General features: G+C 28.7%; 1 protein-coding gene and 1 long non-coding RNA gene across 4 annotated transcripts; both read left to right on the plus strand.

The window, feature by feature from the left end:
• Window positions 1-2015: 2015 nt before the first annotated feature.
• LOC107171893 (nose resistant to fluoxetine protein 6-like) lies at window positions 2016-21312 on the plus strand. 3 transcript variants are annotated; one of them, XR_016191450.1, is made up of 14 exons: window positions 2016-2385; window positions 4165-4379; window positions 6992-7209; window positions 7869-7951; window positions 8255-8445; window positions 8610-8773; window positions 9963-10131; window positions 10800-10993; window positions 12278-12419; window positions 13983-14172; window positions 15907-16049; window positions 19301-19414; window positions 20208-20328; window positions 21024-21312. XR_016191450.1 is itself a non-coding variant. In XM_089226014.1 (14 exons), exons 1-13 carry the CDS (start codon window positions 2139-2141, stop codon window positions 20305-20307), a joined length of 2166 nt encoding a protein of 721 aa, XP_089082140.1. In that variant the 5' UTR covers window positions 2016-2138; the 3' UTR covers window positions 20308-20328; window positions 21024-21312. The 3 variants fall into 3 exon arrangements, 2 of the variants coding, with proteins under 2 accessions (XP_089082140.1, XP_089082141.1); XM_089226014.1 differs by having other exon boundaries at window positions 19301-19410; XM_089226015.1 differs by lacking the exon at window positions 21024-21312 and having other exon boundaries at window positions 20208-20821.
• LOC149055682 (uncharacterized) lies at window positions 21047-24647 on the plus strand. Its single transcript, XR_016191451.1, has 3 exons — window positions 21047-21189; window positions 23881-24087; window positions 24176-24647. It is a non-coding gene; the product is annotated as an uncharacterized LOC149055682 (long non-coding RNA).
• Window positions 24648-25647: the final 1000 nt, after the last annotated feature.

Raw genomic sequence — 25647 nt, forward strand, 5'->3', positions numbered from 1 at the left:
GGATTGGAGCGATGTAAAGTTTAAGAATGGTTAGTTCTGAAAATATCGATGAGAGGGTGAAATATTTATTTGAATGCAGATCGTATGGTGGTTATTGTTCAACCGCACGCCTTGTATTGTTATCAGTTATTAGTAAGTATTATATTATGATGAACATAAAATTATATAAATAAGGAAAAGTGTGTTTCACTCGAATTGTAGTAGGCATAAGCTTACACAATAAAGCAATAATTTATAGTTTTTATGTATGTTTATTGTTTATCATGATAATAATTTCTTCTTATACTTTTAGTAAGATTAATATTTATAAATTGTATTATTTTCACATCTAAGTATTTAATTATTGTATGAATATAATATTATTATACACATAGAATTCTAGAGTAAAACTTACTCATTTACATGGATACCCAATAAACAAACTTAACCATCTTCAAACTTCCATCCATTAGTAGAGGCGCAAACCTGGTATAGTTAACGGCAAAGCCATCGCCCCAACGCAAAGCAAAGCCAAGCAGAATACTTTTGCATTGCTTGTATGACGGCGATGTGCCTATGTACTCGTGTCAGGCGTTAGCCTATGACGAGTTGGATGAATTGATTTGGTTGATATTAGTTAGTTGAGTTGGCCCATAAGTAGCGGCCAGCTTTTGGGTATTTTGCTGTTTGATCGGTGTCTGACGATGGTAGACCTAACTTGCGGATGTGAGTGAATGTTGAAAGTGAGTTACGGTAGAAGAAATTTTGACTGTTGGATACATCTGATTGTTTTAGGGTGGAGGTACGTGTTGAGGAGAGAGCAGAATACTTGAGTGTATTCTGTTGAGTTATACAGTTTGGTGATGTGACTTTAAATCAATAAATTACTTCATCGCAGTAATGGAATGGGTGTTTACATTAAATTATTTTTTTTTATAATCATTATACTATACTCAATATCTGTATATATTCATCATTTATAGTAAGAATTCACTTAATAGTTGTGTGAAAATGTATAAGGTATATGGTACGACGCCGCTTACGTGGAGGCGAGTATAGTTGTCTCGTATATTATGAGTCGATCATAAAAATCAAATTAATAATATTAATATTATGGTACCTATAATTTAATCACTTGATTTCACGCTACACAAAGACCTGAAATCGGGTAGGTACCTATATAAATCCATAAATTCATAATTATTCAAAATGAAGACATAAAAGAAACAACGCTAAGAATAAGTCCTCAAAATATAGGTAACTTCAGCCTAACAAGAGTTTATGTAATCTATACTTAATTTTATATTTTAAATACGCAGTACAAACTCCTTGAAACACAATACTTCAAGAAAAATATTGATGTTGCTAAATTCTATTTACATTAATTTACTGATTTAAATTTTTTTTTTTAGATTTGAGAAAAATTACGAATTATTAAACAACATAAATATTATAGTGTTATCAAACATATAAGTATATGACCCGTCGCGCCGCACGTGATGCTTTCTCGTACAGCCGGCCGAACACTTTCAGCGTGCCTAGTTATTTCTTCAAAACTAGAAAAAAATATTAAAAATCAGGAAATTACTGAAAATAAAATTTTGAAACGTCAATATTTTCAGAAAAATAAACTCTACAGAATGGTTATATTCAATTTTTTCGGAAATAATTAAATTAAAAATTTTATTTTTTAACTTTTTTTTACCTAAAAATTGAAATAAATTAAAAAATGAAATATTTGTATTTATTATTCCGGTGAGTCTTATTACAATAACAGAATTTTGATATCTCCATTATTTAGTGAGATATATCGCAACGGGTACATCCTCACGGGACACTCTGTATATATAAAAATTAACAGTTCATCTAGGAAACGATTTTTTTGTTTAGAATTTCGATGTACAAGGTTTTACTGTGTAGTCGTGTAGCCATCGTTATATAATCAAATAAAATATAGTTTCCTGTAATATCGATCCACTAACCACTCCCGACGGAAGTTTGATCCTTGATTCACGATTGCCGCTGTTTCACAAACCCGTTCCGCATTAGTTAACGAACTGGTATGTGCGACGGACCTAACGCATGGGTGAAATATAATACAAATTAATATATTAAATATAATAACACAATTAATACGATATATTATTATAACAAAAATAATGTCTTATTGTGAGTTATTGTTGGTTTGCGTGGGTGTCGTTTTATTCATCCACGTCTTCGAGGTCACGTCCGTTGATACAGAGAGTTCGGCGGACAACGGCTTTCCGAAGACATGGTTCGCGAAGCTCTTCTACGAGACGCTGATCGACTTCAACGGGCCCAGAGACGTAGGCAGCACGGCGTGTCGCCAACAGACGCAGATGTACACCAGACACTTGGAAAACGATTCACTGTGGGCGGTGCAAAGTCAGTAAAATAATTTATAAACACGTATCTATACCCACCTGTTTAGAAAAAAATAAAAACTAGGCATTTTACATACCGACCAATATGTATAGCGGTATGCAATAGGGTTTTTAATAGGGAGTAATACGAGGATGTAATAAGGAGTTTCTTGGTTCCACCATATCATATATATTATATATAAATATATTACATATAATAGAAAAATTACTTATAATATATAACCTATTATGATATTATGAGATAATAGTAGTTCAATACCTAATATTAAATGTTGAAGCTATGTAGGGGTGACAAATTATTAATTAAACAGATAAATAGATAACAAAAATATAAATTATTAAATTAAACAGATTAGGAGAGATTTGAACCTTCCGGACCAGCTCTCCGAATTACTCAGCCCCGAGCAGAGCAATCTCACAACTACCCTGGAATTTCTCCGCATCACAGGACTTCTTAACAAAATTTAACACAATAAGTTAACGTAATGTTTCATTGTTCTCTCTCCTTTATATATTGTATCTCTACATAAAAATGTATTACTATGTATAATTTTGTAAATATAATGTTCGTCCAATGGCCATAGTAGCCGCGGACTTGATTCTATTAATAAAAAAAAAAAAAAAAAAAAAAAAAATTAAACAGACAAATTAAATTTATGAATTTTAACAATTTCACTATGAGTACTCATAACAAATGCTATAGGCATATATATATATATATATATATAATGCTATAGCCCATAGGCCCAAAATATGACACAAACGCAACTAAAAAACGAAACAATACCTATTTAACAAACCATAAGCGCAAATAAATCTTACAAAAATAAAGTTATTTTAATCAAAGTCATATAGTTATTATAAATAACTAAGAGTTAAATACTAATAACTTATTAATATTAAAATTTTAATGATTGCAAAATGAGTTAAAAATTTAAATTAAAAATTATATATTTGTATATAGTAGTAGTTAGAGCGATTTATTTAAAAAAACAACCAACAAAAACCATTGATTATTACTAGCTAAAAATTTAAGAATATATTAAACAAAATTCACAATGTAATATTGAATCTCAAACAAGACGAAACTGGTTCTGATTAACGCAAATTGTATAAAATGGTAATAATCCGGGCGTCCTCCTAAATTTTAACTTTATTATGATGCATATTATATGATTTACGAATGATGCAAAAAATTATTTTTTTTTTTTTAAATTCCGAACTTTAGATATATAGGAAACAGGATTTTAGTTTTTTTTTTCTTACCATATTATAAAAATAAAAAGCAAATTTTTTTTTCAAAATAAAATCACATTTGTTTCTGCAATACATTAATAATAAAATATTTCAAGTACCTGCAATATAACATGACCTTAACACTCTCTAATGTTACGATTATTATATGTGAATGACTTTGCAATTTGCATAGATAATAATGAAACATGGCTTACAATATTCGTCTCTCCAACTTTTTTTATATTTCACGTGTCCGCGTGCAATGAGGTTACTATATTATTATAATAGTGTTATAATACATTAATAATAGATAATAGGTAAGCGTGTTTATATTAATTTCGAAAATCTAGCCAGTTGTAATCTTGTAATCTTTTGGAGATTTCCTTAAGAAATCGGTCTACCTCCCCAAAAAAAGTTCCTGAAGAATAATATGCACAGTTCCTTTTTATCTATATATTTATTTATAATTTGTTTATGTAAAAGCTATTTTTAAATACCTATTGATATGATTATATTTGATCAATATATTAACAATATTATCCAGTGTCTGATTCGTGGAGTCGTTATCCAAACGGCATACTCGTCGGCACCACACACCATATGGGCGTGTACGATGAGTGCATCAATGTGCACCAGCCAGTTCAGGGTAAATACTGTATACCATCCGTCAAACTACGATCGTCGAACGGCGTCGATTTTACAGTCGGCAAATCTAAACAACCGCAGAGCATCGACCACGCCTGGCGCAAGATACTCGGGGTGAGTATTACCTACGATAGAATATGTAGGCGATATCATGGTAATCAGTGACTTAAAAACACTAAAAAGTAAAAACATGATGTGCATAATTTGTACCGCACACAGGCCACAGGCTTCATACTATACAATAGCGGGGTACCAAAAGGTCTAATACCTCATGTTAAGAAATTATTAAATTATTAAAATAGTAAAATTTCTAATATTTATATTTGATATTGATTTGGAAATAAAACCATTGTTATACTAAGTATTTATTATTTTGATAGAGCTCTGGTCATCAATCAAAATTCAGAAGTATAAAATAATAGCTGATCTCCGTGCCTTTCGTTGCCCGTTAAAAATATACAGGGTGTCCCGCGAGGATTTACCCATTGCGATATCTAACGAAATAATGGAGATATCAAAATTCTGGTTTTATAATAAGATTTACAGGGATAAGAACTACAATTATTTCATTTTTAAATTTATTTTAATGTTTGGGTAAAAAAGAAAAAAAAATATATTTTTTATTTAATTATTTCCAAAAAAATTAAAGATAGCAATTTTGTAGAGTTTATTTTTCTGAAAATATTGACGTTTCAAAATTTTATTTTCATTAATTTCCTGATTTTTAATATTTTTTCTAGTTTTGAAGAAATAAAATATGATTATAAATTTATAACTATTAGGTACACGGAAAGTATTCGGTCGGCCGTATGGGAATGCGCGTGGCACGGCGGGTCACATACTCACATGTTTGATAACATTACGGTGTTAAATAATTCGCAATTTTTCTCGAAATTAAAAAAAAATATTAAAAATCAAGAAATTAATGAAAATAAAATTTTGAAACCTCAATATTTTCAGAAAAATAAATTCAACAAAATGGTTATCTTTAATTTTTTTTGAAATAATTAAATAAAAAAATATATTTTTAAACCTTTTTATCAAAACATTAAAATAAATTAAAATATAAAATAATCGTAGCTCTTATCCCTGTGAGTTTTATTACAAAACCAGAATTTCGATATCACCATTATTTCGGGAGATATCGCGATATGGGTAAATCCTCACGGTACACTCTGTATACCAACTCTCTATGATTCAAAATCTGTGTTTAATTCGTCGTTTAATACCCAGCTAATTAAGTCAATTGTAATAACCTAATGAAGTGCGAAATTATGGCGTAAAAATGCGAAATAATTAATTAATAATTAAATAATTCATAACATTAGATTTGAAACCAATAGCCCCTCACAATATACAAAAATATTTAATATTAACTGTTTAGTATATTTTTTGGCGGAAAGATGAAGAAACTATTGTATTTTTTAGTATGGTCGTCCTCATACCATCGTAACTATATTGGGCTAAATTTATGCCAAAATGCTACTCTACAATGACCACAATGTACTCTTATTCGTTTGAAAAAATCAATACGATCTGATAAGTAGTTGCAGATTTTACCCCATACAAAGATTTTCATTTCACATTTATATAGTTAGATATAGATTATTATCCATATTATTTTCATTTAATACTTTATGAATAGTAAATGGTATCGTAGTAAGGTGAACAGTGAACACACGTTTTGTCTGTTTATCGCTTTTAATCACCGAACACCGCTGTTCTACCACTTGTACCTACATAAGGGAACCTTCCATTCAGGTATTAGAAACCTGTCCTAACCAAGTCCTAAATGATCTACGCATTCATTATTCAAACTATCAAACTACAGTAGTCTTTTCCGTGCTGTTTTCAAATTAAATTTTTTTTTCAAATTTTTTTTTTTTTTGTAATTTAACGTGAATTTAGTTAGTACTTCAGAGTGTAAGTAAATAATTCCCAGTAGATACTTTTATTAATAGTTATTGGTAAAAATGCCAACTAGTTTTTAAAAGAATTCAATTTATTATATTATTTTACAATTTACAAAACAGTAAACACCATATAAATAATACCTTTATATTGTTACTAAATGTTTAATGTTTAATTATTACTTATTATAACATTTTATATGAATGATATAATATTTGTAAAATATTATATTATTAACGTTTTTAAGATATTATACACTTAGTAGACTTAAATATCTGATTTGAAATTTTTTCTATGAATGTTAATACATATAAAAATTTTCATTTGCTCAAAAACCTTGAAAATATAATATAAGATTCTTCATAAATTTAAATTTAAAAAATAACATTTGCGTAATTTAAAAATGTTAATAAAATTCGTTAAAATCGTGAGAATACATTAAACCTTTGATTGAAATTTCTCGATACACCTTCAATTGGTCCTCTCATAAAAGGAAAAAAACAGGAAAAATAATTGTTAAATTCTTCAAGAAATAAAATTTAGTTTACTTAATTTAAGAACCTATATTACAATTAATTTTTTTTTACGTCTAACCTGTAATCACTAAATAATGTAGGTAGTAATTAATGTATGTATTATGTAACCTATAGTAATCTATATAGGTATATTGCTTTAAACAAATAAAAAATTATACTTAAAAAACCCTTATTAAAAAAAAAAAGGTTCATACTTATATTATATTAGATCGTGGCATTACACGGTCTACAATAACTTATCGTATATTTCTATAGTAGTAAAATAAACTAGGTATATAGTTTGTAGATCATGACAAAGAACTGCGTAGAAATATCGTGAATTTCGGCATTTGCATACCGGACTCCTGCACCGCTTCTGACCTCCAGGTTACGCTACAAAAAGAATTTGATAAACACTTCCTACCACACCAGGTTAAAGCTGAAGTCCAAGTTGATGCAATATTGTGTTCGAAGGATAAGGACGAATACCCGTATGATACCGGATATTATTTAACCAGGTAACGAATATCTAAGTTATACGGAATGCAAATGATTTAAATTTTTTGAATTAACCTATAATTAAAAAATCATTTGTGGTGTGTTTACAATCGTTTTAGATACGCACCATTAATTAATAGGTAATAATTATGTACAAAGTTCTAAAAATTATGTCATAAAAATACACTAAAAATCTTGATTTTCAATTTTTCACTTTATCTGATAGTACCTAAATAATTTGAAAATATAATACAAGGTTCTCTATAAGTTTTTTCTAGCAATTTAAGTATATAAAGGTGACATTTTTTTTTTTATAACCATTTGAAGTTTAAATCGATAAAATCACGACAATTTACAATTTATAGTTTATTTTTAAACATTTTAATATATTACATTTTTACAACTAAGAATTGAAAATTCAATAGTAAAATTCCTCATAAGTATTAAATTCTGTTAAGTTTATGTAAAATTAAATTATACAGAAAAAAGATAATTAGACATTTAAAAGGTAAATAAAAAAAAAAAAAAAAATACTAATACTTTTAGCTCTATTAAGTATTTACCATAATTACTACATATCATACTTAACTTGTAGTAGGTATATAAGCTATTGCTTAGTATACATCTTTGCATAGCTATAATATTAATTGGAATATTGTTTTCATATTTGTTTGTTAAGTTCACTAGTTGGATTCATATTCTTGATCTGCTGCTTATCGACGGCGTACCATTTGATAATATATGGTGACAACAATAAAAATAGTAAGTAGTGAGTCACCATAAAATACATAGATACATACTACGTATAGGTATTAAAATAGTTGTGTATGTAATAAGTTAATTGCATTTAACGAAACCGGCAAAAATATTTAAAAATTGTTTCGTCATTTTATTAATCAATATTTATACCAACAATTAATTTCGTTAAGATAATATATACAGCTACTAAATTTTTACGGGAGAGACAGCCGGATCCCCTACAGTCTTGCCAATACGAATGTCTACGTATGAAATAAAATATTATCATTTCACTTGTTATTGTATATTATATTATATTATTTACAGGTGAAATGCCAGAATTATTCGGCTCATTCTCGTTAATTCGCAACTACAAAGATTTGATCAAATACAACAAAAACAACGATTTAAACATATTCAACGGGCTTAAAGTTGTTATCATGATATTAGTGTTGTTTTGCCATAAATTTTTATACTTTGTAATAAATCCTATCGAGAACGGAATTTACCTTGAAAAGGTAATTCAAAAACGATTTTATATATTTATATGATGTACGCGCACGCGACACTCATTTGCATGACCTATTTATAAACTCAATTTGTATTAATTATAAATTAGGCATAATAGTTTTATATTGTATTAATGGATTTATATTATTATATGTTTTTCGTTTTATTAAAGATGTATGAGGGCGGATCGGATTTCTTTTTGACGGCCATGAATTTGATCGATCCGTTTTTTTACATTGCCGGTTACTTGATGTATATCATGTTGATTCCGCGATTCAATAAGCCCGGCACCAGTTGGTATCAGATACTTATGGTGATCGCTTACAAATACTTGAGGTTTGTATCTATATCTAGTTGGTATATCACATTATTTTGGTCCGTGTAATAGTAATAATACTAATTATTATTTTATTTAAAAGAATATATAACTATATAATAATAACTATATCGTGTTCGACCCGTCTTAGCCATGTATATAATTATTTATTACTGTTTATTATAATAGGTAACATAAATAATAAATCTTATTTTATATTCCTGTTAAATAATCCGTGGTTATTCTATTAAAACCAAGAATGTCACAGTCAGAGTCGTATAGCAAGGTTTATATCAGTGTTCTTGGTTATCTTACATATTTCAATTACATAATTTTTTTTTTTTTAATTTGTATTATATAATGAATAATGATGTTTATGTCGTTAAACGTAAATTCATTTTATTCGCTGATTATTAATGTTATTAACCAAATATCCAATAGATAATTATAGGTAACATAGCTAGAGGTACATATGATAAATCAGATAATCACGTTAATTATTGTTTTAGACCCAATAACTGTAATTATTATTATTTTATTATTTTACACACACGTGAATCTCAAATTCTATAAAATGACACAAAAATGATGTAGGTATTTTCACAACAATAGAAATAAATAACAATGAATTATTATATTACTTATTTTTTTTTTTACCAGTTGTTATGCTGTGACACTTTTCAGCCCCGCTTTACCACAGTTATTGTTATTTTGTTGCAACCGGTATTGCAATGGTTGCGCTGGTTTTATTAGCTTATTCATTAAATTTCTTGTTGGAAATCTATTTTATAGTAAACATTCTCCATTCGTTTATTGGTCGATATAAAGTATATTCAATATATTATTTTATAACAACATATATCTCTAAAGATATATTATTAATAGTAATAACATAGCTATATTATGCCTATATTTTATTTTGGCTTTTTTGCCTTTGCCTTGAGTCAGCCTCGCACTAAACCCGGCTATACGGCTTTGAACTACAAAGTTAAGAAGGTGATACTTTGATAAGTTCATAAATTTAAAAAGAAAACTGGATTTAAAAAAAAAAATACAACTACCTATATAATTATGGTGACTTTCATTTCAAAGACCATGAATTATAATAAAGTGATATACTTCAACTATTAAATGTATGCCAAAACAGTCTATTATAATTTATAATACTAAAATGATTAATAGCAATAATAACGATTGTTCTTAAATAAGGGTTATGCCGGCGTATGTGGTTGTGATGTTGATGACAGCTTTCGTCATTCCTCATTTGGGCGACGGACCGTTTTGGGCTTCAAGAATATGGGTTGAAGCTGATAAATGCAAAAACTATTGGTGGGCTAATTTATTGGTAGTCAGCAACTACATACCAGTCGAAAACCAAGTAAAATAAAAAATATACATTTTAATGATATTATAGTATGAATATATTATATTTATTAACCGTTGAAAATGCAGATACCAAAATGAGGTATCTAATAAGGTAAATAATAAGTTATAAAGTAGCGATGGTTATACTTAAAAGAGGGTGTCGGGAATACCTACTTAAATTGTTCAAGGTTAAAATTCCCAATACTTTTCAAAATAATTGAGAAAAAACTAAAATAAAATAATATAGAAAAATTGGAACAATAACTAAACATATACCAGCTATCTAAAAAGTCTATTTGGTATTTTTTTTTTTTTTTGTACATTTTCACCAAGTAATAAGTTATGTATTAGCATGTTTTAAATTTGGCTGAATGTAGACAATATTTTGGCTCGTATTAAGTTATTTATAGACATTTAAGACATATTTTTTAGTTAAAATGTTTAAAAATGTAATACTATATAGATTCCTCATAAGTCATAATTGATTAACTTTTATTACAGAAATCAAAAAAAAGAATATTAATAATATGCACTTCTGTTAAATTAATTTTTATGAGCTTTTGAAATTCGAATGTTGACTAAATTAGGTATACAATTATACAAATGTATTATACTAGCAGATTTCTGTTAAACTAAACACACCACTGGTATAAGCACACAAATTTTCGTTTGCTGTTACAGTGTCTCATTTCCGGCTGGTACGTGTCGTGTCTGCTACAGTTTTTCGTTATTGGGACTATCGTGGTTTACGTTTGTGCCAAACACCGAAAAATTGGAATATATTTAATTGTTGCACTCTTTATTGCGTCTTTGGCGATATCGTTTGTTACAACCTATCTTAACCAAGCGTACGGAATGGTTCGCATAATGTATTCGTAAGTATAATTTACTCTGTAAAGTTTAGAAGTAGTGAAGCACAGTGCTGTAATACCTGAATTGTTAAAGCCTTGAAGGATACCTAACGCAGATGATAGGTACTCATCATTAGAGCCCGGATTTATATGCAATAAAAATCAATAAATAATATGCAGATTCGTATCATAAATATATTATGCAAAAATGTGCAATATCATTTTTTTTACAAATAAATAAGCTATACGGGTTTGAGTAAAAATATTACACACACTAAATATAATATGTAGAAAAAAATTTATTAAAAAAGCAAAATAATTTTTTTTTTAATGATAAGTACAGTATATGTGTACAGTGTACATACTGTACTATTACCTTAAGTATAGTCGCGTAATTATAAATTTACCACTATAAAATCCAATATTTTTTGTTATTGGTCGATAACTGATATCGTTATATATTATCATAGGTAGGTTATTTATTTTACGATCAACAGTAGAATTTGTATAGACGTTAATACCTATGATTATTTTAAATTTTTATGGACAAAGATGGAGTCATAATGATTATTTTATCACTATAAATTATAATTATGGTTGTAGTCTTGTAGAACATGCAAAACATTTATGCGACTATCAAGAAATATACCTAATATTCTCATTTTCATTCAAATATGTAAAATTAAAATTAAACATAGAATCTGCACATTGTGAAACTCCGATATTTATAAAGTCAAAATTATTCTAAGTGAATTGTAGAAGAAAATGCATTTGCATATAAATCCAGTTCCTATTATAGGTACTCATCACGCTCTATGATTAATATATCATAATATTATAATAAAACTAATAAAAGTGCCTAAATTGACTTGATAGAATACCTATAACTGCACGTTATTCAAAGCTATAAATATGATAACATATACAAATAAGTGGTACACCATGTTGTAAAAAAAATTGAATTTTTCGATTTTATCTTTTAAGATTGCTATATATTATTAGTATAAGCCTATAACTAAAATAGACAGTAGAAATGTAGAGATTTAATACTACATAATAATATTCTATTTAAAATTTTGACCGTTTAAAAATATATTAGGTAGTTAATAATATTATAGAGCTGAGATGTGGCCATGTGGATGTCATTTTTTTTTTGCTGTTTAAAACGTAGCTTCAAATCTTTGATGAACCTGCAATTTTGCAGGTTCAGCTGCCTGGTGTACTCATTTAGTAATAATTACATATACAGTTACATATCATACGTACAAGTATAACTAGGTATCATTTTTTTAAATAACTCTTCTACAGGTTTTTGGAGAATCCAAGTAGTTCATTAGAGTTTAGTCATTACTACCGGCCGTTTTACCATCGAGGTACGCCTTTCTACGCCGGATTGCTTGCTGGCATCGTGGTGGAGGAACTGAAAAAACGAAAAATCAAATTTTCATTGGTAATCGAATGTATATTTTAATATTATAATCTCTCTTTAAGATTTTAATTTGAGGGTTCTGTCACTGGACAGCCTCCCTCCTCATAATATAACTATGTAAATATTTTGTAACAAAAAACAACCTATTTGCTTATTGTTCTTATTTTACAGATGGTAAAATATATTCTATTTTAAAATAAATAAAAAAAAAGATTTTAACTGATGCAACGTGAATACGTGATGATCGAGATTTATAATATTATAATAATATTATGAGTACCTACTCGTGTTCATTGAAATTATTGTGTGACACTGAGACTCAAGGAATCGATAGTTGTAAAGTTTATAGTTAATATAAAATCAGTTTCCTACAACATAAACTTATTCAATTTTCAAGTTCATTAATTTATTAATAGGTATACTATGAAGCAGTGACGATCAAATGATTTTGTCGTGGGATGGGATATGGATGATTTTGTCACTCACAATTATTTACAACTATTTGATTATTAAAAATATTATTTATGGCTATCACTTATCAGATCTTAATATTCATTGAAAAAAGGGTTATTGGTCCTCTCACCCCCCTGCTTACCACTTTGATCAAAATGATTATAATATAATGTATTGTTGATGTTTAAAGTTTAAAATGAAATACAATTAATATAATTTGATAACGATAAAAATAGTTTATTTTAGTTTTATATTTAAAAAATGTACTTAGTATATAATATTCAGTGTAGCAATATAAGTAATATGACAGCTATCAAACAACAAGTATATTATACTAACAAATTATGAAATAAGGAAAAGGGGTTTTCATTTGCTAATTTCATTAAAAAATTTATCGCCAATAATGTGGAAAGGAATTTTATTTTGTTTAAAACGCGAAGTTACCTTAAAATTTACTTGCGAGAGAAAAGATAAAGCAACAATATTCGAGGAGATGAGTTTTGCGAGAGAGACATTAATTTTATGGGAGTATCAGTAATAGTCATGTGGTGGGCAAAGAATTTTCAATGTGTATCTGGCATAAGGCATAACCGAGGAATTTCCTTTGGACGTTTTCAAGTTGACGACGCAAATAAGCTCAATGGAGATTCCCCACCACAAGTGAATAAGCAAATTTAATTTCACTTTAAATTCTTCTGATGAATACTTAGTAGTTTATAACTTTATAAGCTTTGCGTGAGCGTGGAGAAGAGAGAGCATTAATCAAATTTATCCATGATGATTTTGTTTAGCTTTATTTTTATGAATCATAAAACATATTTTAAATCAGTATTTTTTTACATAAATTATATTCATAATGGAAAATTCAGTGTGATTGAATAGACGCAAGTGCGCTGTACTTTATTGATTTTTTTTATGTGTCTATACAATTTCCTATACTTATAACCTACTATAAGAATAGTAAATAGGTAAATATACCTTTTGGCTTTTATTATTATTTATTTAAATATATACATTTTAAATTATACGTATAAATTAGATCTCTTACCTCCATATATCAGATTGTTGGTTAATTGCAGAGATTTTTGACATTACACTACTTACGATTTATGTTTTTGTTTTTCTTTACAGTCTGTCGTCTATGCTGGGACTTTAGTAGTCTGCATCGTTTGTATTTGGGTTCAGCTGTACGGATCCGTGTTCTACGAAACATACAGACCTTACAACGCATTAGAACAGTCGTTGTACGCTGCTTTTAGCCACTGCACTTGGGCTTTCATATTGTTTTGGATAACGGTATGCCATTTCACCTCCGGTTATGGTACGTCAGTGACAGATTTGTTTAAAATAAAAAAATAAAAATAAAAACCGAAACGTTAATGTATAATCCACATTTGTCTACGCTTGTGCGTTTCCACCAATAATTGTTGGCAAATGCGCTTTGTTCATTGAAGATGATAAGTCAAAGAAACACATAATACACTTGGCAAATATGTATGCCAATGGTAGAAACCCTATATATTCATAAATTATACTCGCTTATTTGGTTACAATAATTGGTGTAGGTACTTTAAAAATTACATCACGCGTATGGGAACTGGCTGAAAAACTAGCGTTCGCTTTAGGCAAAGGAGTTTTTAAATTCTGATTTAGAATAAAAAGATATAAATATATTATATATGTAGTTGAGATGCGATGCCGATGAATGATGGTGGTAGGTCTAAGTAAGAAAGGAAAAACAACATAGGTTTTATTCATTATTCAATTTACATTATTCATAATTTTTCTTGCCAGTGATTCGTGTTTGTAAAATAATTTTAAAATATATCTATTAAAATATCATAGAATAATTATTTATTGGCAATGAGATCCCGTTTATATGGTAAGATATTTTAAAATCTATTCCATCTTATACTTAAATAGTTAATTTAGATATGGAATTGGAAACATTTTAGACTTAACGCTCAAGTAATAATTAGTTTTTTTTTCCCCCAAGAAAATCTGTACCCTTGGGCAAAATAAGAATATGAAATATAATATTTTTTTTTTTTTAACATGAAAACGTGAAGGAAAAAGCCATCCAGTGAAAGCACTACCTATTTGCTTATTAATTTTTTTCAATTTTTTTTATTTTATATAATTTTAATTTATTCATTTAGTAAATCTCGACACCATTTTCTTTTCAGTCGTCGTGTGGGATTGCCTGGAATTGTATGAGAAGCTAAATTGGATATTATAAGGGGATTAGGATGATATGGAAGTCTGTTATGGAATCTTTTGTAATATGTTATTGCTTCATCGTGAACTGTTTTAATATTTAAATCTGTGTGCAGAGTGTAGTTGGAGACATATGGATGGGCGTTAGTGATTAATCTTAAGATTTTATTTTGAACGGTTTGGATTTTATTTACATTAGTTTTTTTGAATTTCCCTATAGTTGTAGGCCATAAGTCCACATGGGTTTGATTAATGATTTATATATGAGAAGTTTGGTGTTTACTGTTTAGTGTAGTATGCTTGTTAGATATTAGTGTTTTAATCGAGCGAAGTCGTTCGTTTACGGCGAGTGTTTTAGTTCTAATATGAAGTCCCCAGGTGAGGGGACGGTCAAAGGTTAGGCCTAAGTACTTAACCGAATGAGGCGAAGGGATTGGTATGTTATTAAATAATAATTAGTAAAAAACAAATTATTCGTTTACTGTAATATTATATATTTTATTTATACCTATATAAAAAAATAGAATTTATTATTATTTATGATCTATTTCGAGACAGACATACAATATTATTACATAAGCTACTTTTTATTTGTGTGTGGAATACAAATGAGAATGGGAAATAAGAATTTTCATAAAAATCATCCAAGGTATTTAGGAAAAAAAATTGAGTTAAAAAATATAAAATAGGTATATGCATGTACCATTTATGCATATATATTTTGTACATCAATATAATATTATGATTTATTATAGAATTAAGAGATACTCAAACATTAAAACTCATAGTCAAATTAAATCGTGTTGACATATATTATTATACTTATTTATACCTATAGGTCCGATAGAAAAACTACTCAATAACAGATTAACGGTGCCGCTGGGTAGACTATCATATACAGTTTATCTTGTCAATATCATCGTCATAATAATGATAGAAAGTAAACAAAGAAATGCAGTGACTCCCTCATCAGATATGTTGGTAAGTGAATATTTTGTACTAATCATCGTTTTAATACAACATTAAGAAGTTTTAACTACATAGCATGAAACAAATTTACAAGATTATTTATTGAAAGTCGACACTCGACAGACAGTATTAAAATTAAAATTACGATATTGGTATAATACTTCCATACAGAATTAGCGTTAAAATCTGGAACAGTTTTCAACAAATTTGATAATATATATCATATATATATTATAGAAACTTGAAAGTTTTCACCATTTCGTATAATATGTGTTAATATTTTCTACGCATTGTGGTAACATTTTTAAAACATTTAGACTATAATATATTTAAACATTGTTGTGATATACGGTTAGATATACCTAACTTTAAAATGGGTAGGTACTAGTTTGTTGATAATAATCATTATCGTCTCGAAAAGAAATGTTATGAAATGGTATGATTTAAATGAGAATTAAGTCAACAGTTAATAACAAATAACATTAATGTAATTATACACTGTATACATTATCTTGTCGAAATTAAAAACAATTTAGTCGATATTAATTTTATGGCAATTGCACCATGATGATAATGATGATAACTCTAGTGTAATAATGTGATAATTTAATGTTGCATGACGTGCATTTATATCTATTTACTCTGTTCTAAAGAGGACGCCAATATTTATAATAGAATTTTCAAAATTTCACAACACATAGGTAAGAACTTTATCTGTGTCATAGCGTCGTTATTTTTTGATAACACAAACCAATAATTTTAAGTAATTTAATGAAAAAATAAAAAATAAATGTATTTTATTAAGCTTATAACTTTAATTATATTTATGTTATCAAAAAAATAACGACGCTATGACACAGATAAAGTGCGTTGTGGAATTTTGGTAATTCTACTATAAATACAAAGGGAGTAAAGTTGTCCCGCGTTAAACAGATTTTGCGATGTTATACGTTTGTAAGACGGAGACAACACATGCGGGTGTGGCGTCCTCTTAAGAAATGAAATCAGTGACTGCCGGTTTTTATCTATCAGCAGTTAGGCAACACCCTTGTCAATAGTCGCTGATTCAGTAGGGGGCGGAGGCCTCCTCCCCCGTAAGCTGTGTTTTATTTAGGAAAAATGCCTAGTAAAAATAATCAAAACTAATTTTAACTAATTTTAACACGTTGAGTGCCGCGGTCGACGGGTAGTCGATAATTTATAAATTTGTACAGGCATCTTTATGGCAATATGGTCTTATAGTTTATTCGATTATCAGAGCAATTGTTCCGTTTATATACGTGGTTATTCAGTGAAATGTCTTCTTTTCAAAATTTTATTTTGTATGTGAAATATTCGCCCCCCTCCCCCATAATCTCGAACTGGATCCGCCCCTGCTTGTCAATTTGTCACCTACCCAGTCAATTATCTATACCTGCCGTGTATTATTTCCGCACCCCTACGTACAAGTCGGCCATCAACTACGGTTCTTAACTTAAACAAAGTATACACCAGTTATTTTTTAACCTCTATCATGTTTTGTTTCTTATATTTAAATCGATTTATTTTTTACCAATTATATTGTACTAAGTGTCTTAATAATTTAATAACATATCTGATTACATATTTAAATTTGTCATGAAGTTTACTTGAAAACGACTTTTCTACTTTTTTTGAAATTTAACACTTGAATTCATTCAAAAGAATTTTAAAATGTTAATAATATTAAATAAGACTCTCGTAAACCCTATCAATTTTTCCTCAAAACAACTTTTGCGACTGACAAAAATATTAAGGTACCTCTATGATGACTCTGGAGCATAATCAGCATAGTATTATGTATTCAATATTTTTATTATAAAAAAAAACGAAAAGTTATAAAATTAAAAAAAAAATGATCCGTCGTAGATAGCCTTGCTGATGTGAAACGTCGAAATTATCCTGTACAAAAAATATTTGTGAAAATTGAAAGGGCGGGGTTTTAAAGGAAATAAACATGATATAATTAAAAAAAAGATATCAATTAGATATTTATTTCTAAGAAAAATTATTCTTTGTTTTAAAGGCGCATTAAATGTCTCACGTGTGTGGCTACACGCGCGTTGAGAGCGTATCGACGTCGCGCTAATTGCAACAGCCAGTCTCACCCGCCGCTTTCACTTTCACATCAATATTTATTCCCGTCAAGAATTACTTAAAATTGAAAAATTTCTTCGACTAATGCAAAGTAATGTTTATACATTTAAACGTGTTTACATTTTCTTTAATTGGACATTAGGAAATTCTTAGACTTATTTTGTCTGGTGTATAGCCATTTAACGTCCATAAATTGGTTTTGGATAAAATTATTTTGATCTATAATAAATTAATAACCTAATGATATGTGCATGCGCAACGGTAATATGTATAAACTATAAACTATAATTTGGGTGATTTGTGAAGACTACACACACCATTGATAATTTACTACAGGTGCACAGTCGAGCAAATATGACTGCAAGGAACAAAGAAATTGCTTAAACACAACTGTTTCAAAATGGTACTTTTGCATTGGGTCTTAATACAAAATTAAGAAGGTCGTTTTCAATAAATTAGTGAATTTCATAACGAATTTCAAACATGTTTACTTTCATACCAGTTCAGAATGCGATTGGCAACATATTGATACATTTGATCAAAAATAAGCAAAATAATTGATATTCGTGTAGTGCTCTGTTGACATTCATTCTCATTAATGATTATTTCCTACTAACTACTATTCACACATTTAATCGAACACGGTGGTCAGCACTAATTTCCTATATTCAACTCCTTAAAACGGCCGTTATTGAACCTAGCCTGCAGTGTATAGGTAAGTGACAATGCTTATTAGGCATTAAGTAATTTTGTTTGAGCCGACCGTGTAATTTGTGTGTTAGTTTTAAATATTATGATTAGTGTAAATGTATTATACAGTTAGTACCAGCCGCAGCATATACGCACAATATATTTAAATAATATAATATCATGTCAATGCCACCGTTGTACAAAAATATACATAACATAAGTAGACAGATAACATTCTTTACTTAAAGTTTTATAGTAGGTGAATCCACTCAAATATTAAAAGTAACAATATAGGATTGGTACTGCTAAACTTAAATGTTGTATTTTATGCTAAGTCAACTTAAAAAATATCAAATGTTGATATGACAATAATTCAAATTAATTGGTTTCATTAACTTGCTTTATGTACACTTTTGAAATATATTTTATAATTAATATTAACGGACATGACGTTTCAGATGGATGGATGGATTGTTGGATCGTTGAGAACATATTTCATTGGCGCGTTGCTGTATTTAATTATCGATGCACCGTTTGGTCTGTTGATCAAACAATTATTGTTTAGAAAGTGAGTAGGTATACATATCTATATAATGTATGTTATTAAGATTTAGAGGATGTTATAATTCTCGCATGTGTTATAAATTATAATATCCTCATTTGGTTTATTTTAACAAATCCTAATAAATAAATAATAGGCATTGAAAAAATATATGTGGGTATTATTGTAAAAACGGTAAAGAATTGGATCAACATAGGATTATATTATGCATGAGTCAGGACGATCTGCATTCAAGTACTAAATGATTTAAAAACATATAAAACGTATACCAAAAATAAGTATACAACAAACCTAATATTTTATATATTCAAGCATCTATGACGTTGGTATCCCGTCTTGTTTCGTCAATAATAAAATATATTTCTCACCAACTTAAATACCAAAATCTAGAGTTGAATATAATATATTAATATTTGGTATTTCAGTCATCTGGGACCTATATAACGCCCCGACCAAATAGGTAATGATCTATATCCAGGCATCATCTATACGACGTCCCATCCACAGTCCCGCCCTGTTCTTTCCACGTTACTAGGCAGTATTACCCCCTAGTTTCATTATAATAACTGATATATTAAGTACTCCCACTAATAAGTTATAAGTTCTGACATAAAAATTGATTCTGCTAAACCCAAATTGGCCACATTGTTGGTACGTATATATATCTTTAAGTTCTAAATACCTTATTATACCATACTAAGACGGTGGCTATTTACTGACAACGCATCATGCGATTTAGATAGTATTTAGTATATCCACATAAAATGTTTGCAGTTGGTGTAGTAAAATTGATCATTTTATAGAGCACGTGGACACAACGATCGCGTCGGAACTACGACAACGCCAAATGAGATGAACGCCAATTGCGCAGAAACAGAACAAAAAAATACGTCAATTCTTTAAACACGTTATGCGTACTTCTAGGTAACTCTATTTGTTTTCATATCATTCGGAAGTCTATTTTTAACGCCATAGCATTGTATTATTGAAGTATTTTGATTATTTTATTAGAGATGTGACATTTACTCATAAAATAATAAATTGTTCACGACTTCACGTACAGTTACCACTAAATATTACTTAAAATGTATATATAAGATTTTGTAAATTTGTAAATATTTTTATATGACATTTGTTTTTTATACGATATTATGTTCAATTTCTTATATCTTCCAACATTTTTAATACACATCACTAAAATTGTTCATCGGAAACCCTTAGTTGAAACATTTTTAAACTGTGTAAGTACGGTAGGTGCCTATACTAGGTATTACGTATTATGTTATTAATGTTATTATACTAAAAATATACAATTTAAATATTGTTTTAATATATTTTAAAGGCTAATGACCTCAGTTGTCGAAGCCTTAACCCTAATAAATAAAAAATAAATAAATAAAATATATTAAAACATGTATATTAATTTATTAAAACAATATATTATTACTATATCAAATTAACGAAAACAAAAATTTATAAATTGTTTAATTATTGAAGTTTTTGAAAATTGTAAAATTAATTTAATTTAATTTATCAAACGATAACAGCATAGATTAAATCAGAAATATTAATTGGTTTTATACATGTAATTATAAGTTTACAATACCCTATTATTATAGATAATGGTATTCTGCAGTATGGAACTATACGGAGCACATTGTGATAACTTTACGGTATAAAGAAGATAATAAGTAAGGAAAGCAAGATTTATCACTGAATACAACTATTTCATCAGCAAAAAGAGCTGATGGATCAAAGTTTCGATAATTTAAAAATAAATAATTGGTAAGAAAACTAAAAAATGTGGTGCTTATGTTAAGTAGATGCATTAAAAACTCAGCCAAATCGTTATACATGTAAAATAAGAAAGATGAAATTACATTAAATTAAATTGAATTGCTTATTTTATATTGTCTTTGAAAATAATTATTTAACCATTTACCTCATTAAAAAAACCTATTTTTTTTAAATTTATTATATTTAAAATGTGTCAACATATTACATGTTATTAAAAGTTTGTATACAATTAAGAATTTAGAATTTATTATTAGGATATGATAAGGATGATCAGAAGATATGTGATACTGTGATACGTGCGTTAGTAAAGGAGTGGAAGTGATGAGGAGTGGAAATTTATTTATAAGGGATGTTAAAGCAGCTAGGAGGGGGTTTAGGATTGATTTTAGCTTGTTAAGGAAACTTGTGACGATTTGGAGAAGTTGATCGGATGGTGGTGTATTTGCTGTGGCTTCGGCATATAAGGGTTTTTCTCTCGGGTTTAAGCGTAGCGTAACATGCCCACTTCTATGGGGTGCAGGTGGTACAGCTTGAGTTTGAGTATGTTGATTATCTCTTTAGGTCTTCTGTTTTGGTTTTGGATTTGATGCGGCTTAATATTTTTTTGAAGGTTTAAAATCTATTTTAAGTAATACCTATTATTAATTTATATATAAATAATATTTTGTGTAACTCATACCTACATTTAAAAAAATAATTATTTCGTTAAAAATAAGTCTTTCTATTGTATACAGCCTTCGGGTGCAAAAACATTGAATAAATGTATTGAATTGGCTAAATATACCAGTGTTTATTTTTTTTTATAAAAAAAATGATGTAGCATAATATGAGGTCCAAAATCAATGATTTATGTTTTTTTTCTTTTGCTTTTGCATTGGGGGGATGGCTATGCCGTTTACTATACCAGGCTTTCGCCTCTACTAGTGGGTGGAGAGTTACATGCCCACTTCTATGGGGTGCAGGTGGTACAGCTTGAGTTTGAGTATGTTGATTATCTCTTTAGGTCTTCTGTTTTGGTTTTGGATTTGATGCGGCTTAATATTTTTTTGAAGGTTTAAAATCTATTTTAAGTAATACCTACTATTAATTTATATATAAATAATATTTTGTGTAACTCATACCTACATTTAAAAAAATAATTATTTCGTTAAAAATAAGTCTTTCTATTGTATACAGCCTTCGGGTGCAAAAACATTGAATAAATGTATTGAATTGGCTAAATATACCAGTGTTTATTTTTTTTTATAAAAAAAATGATGTAGCATAATATGAGGTCCAAAATCAATGATTTATGTTTTTTTTCTTTTGCTTTTGCATTGGGGGGATGGCTATGCCGTTTACTATACCAGGCTTTCGCCTCTACTAGTGGGTGGAGAGTTACATGCCCACTTCTATGGGGTGCAGGTGGTACAGCTTGAGTTTGAGTATGTTGATTATCTCTTTAGGTCTTCTGTTTTGGTTTTGGATTTGATGCGGCTTAATATTTTTTTGAAGGTTTAAAATCTATTTTAAGTAATACCTATTATTAATTTATATATAAATAATATTTTGTGTAACTCATACCTACATTTAAAAAAATAATTATTTCGTTAAAAATAAGTCTTTCTATTGTATACAGCCTTCGGGTGCAAAAACATTGAATAAATGTATTGAATTGGCTAAATATACCAGTGTTTATTTTTTTTTATAAAAAAAATGATGTAGCATAATATGAGGTCCAAAATCAATGATTTATGTTTTTTTTCTTTTGCTTTTGCATTGGGGGGATGGCTATGCCGTTTACTATACCAGGCTTTCGCCTCTACTAGTGGGTGGAGAGTTTAGGGAAGTTTTATTAATGGTTAGTCCAAGTTAGTGGGTAAGGTTTAAGTTGTTTTTTGGTAGTTGGGGGGGAGTGAGATTTACCTAGAAGGCGGATATGATCATGATCTGAGAAGGAATTTTTGTAGAACATAAGTCTGGATTGGGACTGAATAGATGATTGAATGGTTAGGTTAGGTTAGGTTAGGTTAGCAGATTTGAGAAGAACCGAATTTTTGACAATAGAGGGCATGCCCGTTATTGTTCGTAAGCCTATGTTTTGGACGGACTCGATACGCCTCCATAGTGAAGGACCAATGAAAGGGGCCCACGAGGGGCCAGCGTAAGTAAGAATGGGAGATACGTATAGTTTAAGTATTTTGAGTTTGGTAGTAAGTGGTCAATGATTTATGTAATATATCTTTTACTATTTAAACCCAAATATACATCATAATTACAATTATAATGTTATGATAATGTAATTTACTTCCACAAAATAATTTTTGTTCATTACTTTACAAATAAGAAATATGCACTCATTATAATGTTTTCTTTAGTGCGAGCATGGCCAGGATCTATAAAATAAATATTAAAAATTGTGATCAGTGTTATTATATAAATTATATATACAATATAGGTTCTTAAAACTTAACTTGATTAGAAGGGAAAAATATATTTTTAGAATTTTATCATTTCAGCTTTAGAAATGTTAACTCGCATATCAGCATGTGGGTATAAAAATAATAGGTATGTTGGCTACATTATAGTTTATTATTATAATGGTAACAATTAATAAATACAAATATTGTTGACGATCAAACAAAAGAATACACGATTAAACAAATTAACTTTCAGAAATATATGTAATAATTGTTTAAGTACGTCGGCCAGAAACCAATCCGGTAAAGTAAAACTGTTGTATCAGTGTGCAGGCGATTGTGATGTTTTGTTGAATCTTTCGTGTTTGGTGACTAATTACGGACCTATGGCTAAATGGCTAGCTGGAGGTATCAATGGTTTTGTCAGAACTGTGGAACATGTTCAGCTGTACAAGTGTACAACAGTGTTCAGCGACTAGACGTTTAGGTATATACCTATCTACATTTCAAATAAAAATGCTCGCATTGAATTTGTTGTATACAAAAAAGATGACGTGCTTATTGAACTGCTACAGGTACGATAGAAATTATTATCATTTGGAATGTCTACAACCTACTACAGATGTGGATAAACCAAAATCGGCATGACCATGTAGATCATCATGAAACCGCCGTTTCTAGTGTGGCAAAACCATTTGATGAGCAACAGGGCGGTGAAAAGTTGAGTTTCAAAATAAAAAGGAATACGTTAAAAAATTAAATATTCATGCTGTTATCTAGTGCAGTTGTTCTCCGGCAGATGGGTCTTAGTTAAATTCCGAACTTTAATTTTGTTTGATTACTGTAAAAAAAAAAAAAAAGTAAAACATATGAATTTTAATTTGTACCAAAATGTAAATTGATTATATTCTTTCAACAGTAAGTTCACGATTTGGTAGTGGACTATACCTATCACCTATCTATAAGATATATAATTATATGAAAATAATATTATGTAATATATAAAAACATATCTATATAATATTATTATAATTTAAATGATAATTATTTAGTCAGTGTATTATTTACATAAAAATAATAATAAATGTCATACTAAGTAATCATGTAGGTAATGACTACTGTTTAACGTAAGCATGGCTACCATGGTAAAGCTGTGACGACGCTCGATGTTTGACAAAAATCGAAATTTTTATATAATAGAGCCAATATAGGTGCATATTAATATAAAATATTATGTACCTACTCATTATGGTGCAAATTAGAAACAAATTCAGTAAACATCTGCAGATGGTAATAAATCTAGTTTACTATTTATATTTGCATTAGTAGTTTGTAAAAATTAGTACTCGAATCTGGGTATAATTTGTAAGGCCATAACAGTCATATTGAAAAACAGTATTAAAGTTGGGTCGTTCTAGTTAATTATAGCTGGTGATAAGAAAAATACAAATATATAATCACATATTATAGTATTATGCTATGCCACAATTAGCTAGTATAAAAATATACAAATCGGCAAGCCTACTTTTTTTCTATATATTATTCAGATTGTCTATTTAAACATCCACTATTGATTGTTTAGTTATCTACTGAACAATACATTCCAATTTTTCAAAAGTTTATCAGCTAAATTTGTCAATTAAAAATTCCAAATAAATGGTTTGTACCGGATCGTAAGTCGGGATACTTTAGTGTAAGTTACTTTGTTTAGAGCTTCAAAGGTACTGAGACCACAGTGAGGAAAAATATCTGTGTATAGTTTTTAAATTAAAAGTAGGTAATTATTTAAAAGAGTTAATCCACACTAATATAATATAATTCGGTGGTATTATAATAATAAATTACTACACATTTATTTAAAAAAAATTGCGAATTCAACAACACCCGAGCCCTAGTAATAAACTAATAACTTATTTATGGCAATAATTATGTTCTTGAGAATCGTGCTGATTTGTATGTTTATAAATACATCGTATTAGTAATTATTAATATTGTTGTGATTACAATACGGTCGTATGCCGCGGTATAGTATATGGTTTACCTCTAT

Source organism: Diuraphis noxia, unplaced genomic scaffold, assembly GCF_037042655.1.
Source record: "Diuraphis noxia isolate RWA-SAM2 unplaced genomic scaffold, SU_Dnox_SAM2 contig0004, whole genome shotgun sequence".
Classification (NCBI taxonomy): Eukaryota; Metazoa; Arthropoda; class Insecta; order Hemiptera; family Aphididae; genus Diuraphis; species Diuraphis noxia.